The following is a 6813-nucleotide window of genomic DNA, read 5'->3' as shown; positions in this document are numbered from 1 at the left end:
TATTTTTATTATGTAAAACTTGTATCATTGATCTGGAATAAGTTGGCACCGTTTTCTTGTTTTTGTATAACCTAGTGTGTCCATAAAACATGTTCCTTTCCAATCATCAGATAGTTTTACTTAACTACAATGAACCATTATTAATATTTTATTTACCAGGTGAACAATAAATTAGGATTTATTGTTTGACTTTTGTGGAATCCTGGTATAAAGATAGGATTAAATAACCACTTTACAAAACATTAATAAAATGGTAAATCTAATCACTCAAGCTTAGAAATGATTTCAAAAGGGTCTCCCAATATGCTTATCAGGGCTGGATTATTTATTAGGCACAGTGCCTAGGGTCTACAAAAAATTGAACACCTATGAAAATTATGGGTTTATGAAAATTTTCCTTAAAAGTTAATCTTTGGTTTAACTTGTACAACCGGATAGGGCTTACAAACAACGTGTCTAGCCCCTACAATTCTCTTAGCTTACAAACAACGTGCCTAGCCCCTACAATTGTCTTCATCTGGCACTACCAAAGTTTAGAAATATCAAAATATTTTGCACTCAATTTACTTAAAAATACTGAAAAATTAACAAATATTAGTGCTTGTTGTGTACATAATACAGTGCATTGTTAGATCATGTATGAAGTAAGGTAATTTTTAGCAAACTTAGCAGAATATTTTAAATTATACTGGATGATACAATGCAGTACATGTAATGTATTGTTAAACAAAACTAACAATTTGTTAAATACACAAAACTGTCATTCTTTCAATATAAATAAGTAAACAAGAGTCGTGCTCTAATAAACTTTATTTTCATGTAATAAACGCTTACAAGTTCTTACATTTAGTGTACAACCATCATACATCCAAAATACACTTATTACTTTCAAAATTAGCAAAAGCAGTTTTATAAACTTCAAAAGTGTGTTTAAAAAACAAAATTTTAAAGGTCAAGATAACTGAGCACGAGATTACACATCAATAAATGACATATGTGACCTTAAGATAACAGTAGAAAATATTACAATATATAATGCATTGTCCTTCATGTATTACTGTGACAGGGTTAAGTGTGACCTTAATGTCAAGCCATTCTTTTACAAGTCTGTTTACTTTTCCATTAAGAACAGAACATCAAAAAACAATAGTTATCAGAACAAGAAGGTTAAAACTTAGGTCAACTGAAATCTTTTTTTGCAAAATGTTAAACTTTATTATGTTAATCAGAAAGAGTACTACTGAAATGTCATAGCATACTACACTAAATAGAATCATGTATTACACACACAAAGAATGCTGAGCTTAAACTCACAATCAACTTTGTTGGGAGGTGTTATTACCCTGGGAAAGATATTCAAGTTGTGTGAGCAGGTGTGTTTTAACCTACGTAAAAAATCACACTACACCATACAGAGGTTAATAAAAGTGCACTGAAGAATATTCTATGGCACAGCAAATGATTCAAGTGAATACACTGAAAAATAATGTTAACACTGAGTTAACATCATTCACAATACTCAAAAGTGTGTGTGTGTGCAAAGCCACATCGGGCTATCTGTTGAGCCCACTGAGAAAAATCGAACCCCTGATTTGAGCATTGTAAATCCATAGACATTCCACTGTAGTAGCAGTGAACATACTCAAAAAAATTAGCATAAGAAATGTATTCAGTAATGAGGATATGTAAAAAGTTGTCAGAGGTAAACATGATGGATCTTAAAGCTGTTTGGATTGGTATTAATATATAGCAAATTTATTTATTTTGTAATTAAAACTAAATTAATACATGATAACATGGCTTAGAGAAGTAAAAAAAATTAATACTAAGAAGTTACTATACATATTTGAATATGTTAACCACTTAGTGTCCCAATTATTACAAACAACCCTAGTTTAAGCACACTAGTGTAATAATATTAAACAGGAGGATAAGTTTTGTTTTGTAAAATCTTAATATTAGGGTTAAATCTCTAGTAATCCTGACATGAACCTTTATTTTCCAGTAGCTCACTTGTTAAGGTGTTCTCAATATTTACTTGTGGTAAATATAACTTATATGAAATTCCCATTTCATAACTAATTAGTTCATTTGCAGATAAGTTGATTTGCACTTGCAAGCCAAAATTAATAAACTCTCTCAACATCATAGCGAGTTGAAAGCTTAGTAATTATTGTATTTTACGTACAAAAATACCAATAACTGTTTGGTATTCTTGTGAACTCCAGAACAAAAGTAGACTAATAAATCATAAAATGAGTTTGAAAAAATAATTGTTTAAAAAAAAAACTTAAAACATAACTTCACCAACTGACAACCATTTCTCTGTTTCTATGGAAACTTGTAATTAAAAAATGTCTTTACATGTTATGGTAACTAATACATATAATCTTATACATGAAGACAGGTGAAAATCATTTGCATTGTAACATAATGTTTACTGTGTGCTTAATTAAGGTAAGGAATTCAGAACTTATTATGGTATGTACCTTAAAAGAAATAATAGTTAACACTGTTTAGTGTACCACCCTTAACAATTAACCAATATATTTAGCATAAAGTAATATTTGTCGTAAGTAGATTCAATGCAAATATTAAGATTACCTCTTCCATTTATTTAGCAGAAGTTACTATGCAAGTGTTGAGGTTAATTGCAGTCAGAGGTCAGGGACTGCTCATGCTAATGTGAGTGAAGATCGTATAATATTGACTCCATTGAATAAACTAATAGATCACAGATAAACGCAAAGCAAAAAAACACACAAGTTAATATAACATAAAACTCATTTCAGTACAGTTTTTCAGAAAAGCCTGTTTCCTGTTCTTGACAATAACTGAAGATTCTTATTGTGTGATATATAATGAAGACCGTGACCCACAGAAAAACAGCCAAGCTCATATGATGCTACAGTAACATAGTGAAGTCTGGCCTCTAATTTGATACATCCGTAAGCCTTATTCCAGGAGATGGTTATATTGTAGAAGTGAACACACAGATCTGCAAACTCCTTTAGCATGGGAGCTCCGAAACACAGTGGTGGAGGGTTGTGGACTACAGAGAATTCAATAAGTTACTTTACAGCCAGAAGAACAAAGCACTTTGTGAAAATAAAATACTTAAATATTGCATAAAATATTAGTCCTTCACATTAAAAGCAGGAAAATAAAAAAACATGATTTTTTTTTATAAGTTCATTTATATTTCTTTAAATTTTTTCTTTTAAAAATTCAGAAATACCAAAATAGACTGAGCTCTACCTGAGATTGTCTCATTAAACACTGTGTAGTTATCAATTGTCACAGTGAAGGAAATGCCATATTCCTTTGGTAGGTAGGTAAGGTTCACACAACCTAAAGGGGAAAAATATTCAAACAGAATTTCAAGAAAAGGAAATGTTTTTTTCTCTCCATTGTTTATTTATTAAGACTATTTATTTATTTAGACTTTTTTTTTTTCCCATAAGGTATAATTAATTTTCGTCATGATGCTATTAAAACTCATTCTGGACTTGCTATACAATCATCAAATTATTGCAACAATAGAAATGAAAGTTTATATTAATTTAATATTACTAGGGGAGGTTCATTAAAACAAAAAAAAATTGTGCTGTCAGAGTTTAGACTTAGAACATAACACAGAAACAATAAAAACTATGCTGTCAATCAGAGTGTAAGCTTAGAACATAACAGGTAAAAATATTAATTTCTTAGGCTTAATTAGATACTACATCAATAGCCTTAACAATAAAGAGGCATTTGAAATACTTTTTTTGTTTTACAAATTGTGTTTAAAATATTGTTATGGAAATGCATGAGTGGATATTTATAATTTTTAACAATTGAAAATCTAAAGTGTGCATCTGGCAACACAGCACATTTCATAACCCAAAGCGTGCATCTGGCAACACCGCACATTTCATAACCTAAAGCGTACATCTAGCGACACAGCACATTTTATTATTATTCATTTTAAATAATTCTACAGAAAAGTTCCATAAAGTAACTTCAGTGAATAGATACAATATGTAATTTAACAAAATATAAATTATTATGAAATATACATTATGTGTTTCATCTGTTTTGTGATAATTTCATTTACATTTGAACACTGAGAGCCTATTTATCTTATATTACAAGATATATTTATATTTTTGTGTATTAAAGAGAAAACTATATTGTAAAACATGTATTATATTTTATATTTGAAAACAAAATTACAAATACCATCTCATGGTAATTAATGCACTTAGCCCAGGTAGAAATATGCACATTTCAATTTGGATGTTTTCATATCAGTAATTTGTAAAACTAAGGCACAAAATGCTTAATCAATATAATAATTCTACAAGATATCTCTATTGTTTAATAGCATTTCTTCAGTTAAAGTGTAGATAAGTTTTTCAGTTACATACTCGATGATATAAGCCACTAGTCCTTTAACCTTTAGACCAGAATTTGTCATGTCTATTATATTACCACAAGAGGCCTTAACTGAAACACTGTGGTATTATTCACTTACAATGGATGTTTGTTAACATGGTTATAAATGTAACTGTGGTGTATTATCTAAACCTATTGAACAATTGTATGCAGTTTTATTTACTGCCATTTAGTTGAAAGTTATTTTATACAAAATCATTTTGAGGTTTCTCAACAGTGTTAAAACTTCACCTGAAATTGTTTTCTTCATAACTATTACTCAACAAGCTAACCTGTATCATTCAGTCGAACTCTGGGAATGTCAAGATAGGCACAGCAACCACAGGAGTAGTTTTGACATTCACAGCCTGAATCAACCCACTTGGTAATGTTGTGAGACACTATATAGCGTTTATTTCTTTGAATCCCTGCATCTAGGGGAAGGGATATATACACACACAAATATATATATATATATATATATACACACACACACACACACAGAAAGAAGTCATCTTTAAATAATGGAGTGTAACAGCATGGATTACTTTCATTAATCAAATACACGAGTTATCAAAAATACAGTTTTATTACTCACGATCCTTTATGAAAGATCAAATTGTAACCTTAAAAGTAATTTCCATAAGTATTATAATGTAACTGGACAAGTTCTTTCTAGCAGTTTCTAAACTCTGAATTAAGCTACTTAATAGGTTTTTGTTTAATAATAAATAAACATTTTTAACGTTTTTTGGTGCTTCTTACAATTCCTCAGTAGAAAATAATGAGATATAAACTTTGTCATTTACAGTTCAGACACTTACACAAAAATAAATTTATTCCTAGACAATTTATAATGCAAAGCAATCCATTTCCATAGTCTCATAAACATACACTGTAACATACCAATAGTGAGCTTGTTTTTATTAGTTATGTGTAGATATCTGGTTCCTTTTTTTTTTTTTATTGTATCCCCTTCCCCTGACTTAATCTAATTTTTGATCATGCTATCACGAAGTCTGAACCTAACCAACAATTAGTCAAATGAAACAGCTGCTCACCAAATAACCACATGGACTAATTATAAAAAATGTAAGCATTGAAAATACATCATAATATTATGAACAAAAGTTAAGATATGTAATTGAACTGATCAATGTGCAAATTAAATAAGTACATACTGTCCACTTAGGTCATCTGGTACTGGTAAGGTCACTGCCTTACTATTCCAGTAACAATGTCATGCTATAAATGTATAGCCATGAGCTCAGCTGATGAGGCCAATGTCTTGCTATTTATCAATGACATGCTCTAACCATATTAGCCCTATGCAATAGGTTTAACTTACATTATTGTACTGGTAGTGTGTTTAATTATTAACGAATTTAGAAGCTTATGCAGTTTCATTCCAAATGAACTGAAAACCATTTAGCATTAGTTTATCAATTCAATATTACTTACATCCGTTTGAGAAATTCACTGTGATGAATAAACACAAGCAAAACAAAATTGTTCTCATTATATATTACTTTACGGTTCTAGCAAAAACAAATATTAATACTATTACAAGTATCTAATAACCCTATTAAATTCAACAACACTTTGATTATACTTATCGTAGTTTCATCAAAGGTCGATATACACAACATACATGTACTGATCAGCTGATGATTTATCTTGTTTCGCCCTCTATACTATGTTTTATGCACACTTGAATGGAAAATAATAATTAAAGGTGCCTTTAAAATATATTTATATATATAATTAAGGTATAAAATACAAAAAACGTAAATATTTAATTTATTTACGAGCACAAACTGTCTAGTAGAGAGATTTTCAAACGATTTTTTTCATGAACTACTGCATAATAAGCTCTTAAAATTATTATAATATCAATATTAGCCACAGACTTTACTTTTTACTATTTAACGTTGGGTATAACGTTCATTAGCTTTCCCCACCAGCTAGTCATCACCACCCACCGCCAACTCTTGGGCTACTCTTTTACCAATGAATAGGGGGCTTGATCGTAACGTTATAACGCCTCTATGGCTGAAAGGGCGAGGATGTTTGATGATGGGGATTTAAACCCGCGACCCTCAGATGACGAGTCAAACGCCTTAACTCACCTGACCATGCCGGGCCAAATTCTGAGAAACGAATTTTTAGTATCTTGTTTTACTACAAACTTCTAAAAATAAGCAATGGTTATATTGGTCAATGAAACAACTTTCTTATGATTCACGTAATATGAATTTAAATTGTTTGCTATGTCATGAAAGTTAATGAAATTATGTAAGTTGGACTATGAATTGTGTTTGATAAGTTATCATATGCAGAAAGAAAGAATATATGTATTCGACGTTATTAGAACTACAGAGTGCCCTGATAATT

General features: G+C 30.1%; 1 protein-coding gene across 2 annotated transcripts; it reads right to left on the bottom strand.

Moving 5' to 3' along the window:
- Positions 1-794: 794 nt before the first annotated feature.
- On the bottom strand, positions 795-6107 carry LOC143231760 (uncharacterized). 2 transcript variants are annotated; one of them, XM_076466398.1, is made up of 4 exons: positions 5881-6107; positions 4713-4853; positions 3259-3351; positions 795-3052 (listed from the first exon to the last, which is right to left on the bottom strand). In XM_076466398.1, exons 1-4 carry the CDS (start codon positions 5936-5938, stop codon positions 2802-2804), a joined length of 543 nt encoding a protein of 180 aa, XP_076322513.1. In that variant the 5' UTR covers positions 5939-6107; the 3' UTR covers positions 795-2801. The 2 variants fall into 2 exon arrangements, with proteins under 2 accessions (XP_076322513.1, XP_076322514.1); XM_076466399.1 differs by having other exon boundaries at positions 6032-6098.
- Positions 6108-6813: the final 706 nt, after the last annotated feature.

This window comes from Tachypleus tridentatus, chromosome 11 (assembly GCF_004210375.1).
Source record: "Tachypleus tridentatus isolate NWPU-2018 chromosome 11, ASM421037v1, whole genome shotgun sequence".
Classification (NCBI taxonomy): domain Eukaryota; kingdom Metazoa; phylum Arthropoda; class Merostomata; order Xiphosura; family Limulidae; genus Tachypleus; species Tachypleus tridentatus.
This window is presented reverse-complemented; position numbering and strand designations above follow the sequence as displayed.

Bases quoted from the DNA above. Each gene is read 5' to 3' on its own strand.
- LOC143231760 (XM_076466398.1), bottom strand. From the start codon at position 5,938: ATGAGAACAATTTTGTTTTGCTTGTGTTTATTCATCACAGTGAATTTC. The intron at 3,352-4,712 runs GTTAGCTTGTTG...TTTCCCCTTTAG, and splicing joins AGTTCGACTGAATGATACAG to GTTGTGTGAACCTTACCTAC. The intron at 3,053-3,258 runs GTAGAGCTCAGT...AATTCTCTGTAG, and splicing joins GTTTAATGAGACAATCTCAG to TCCACAACCCTCCACCACTG.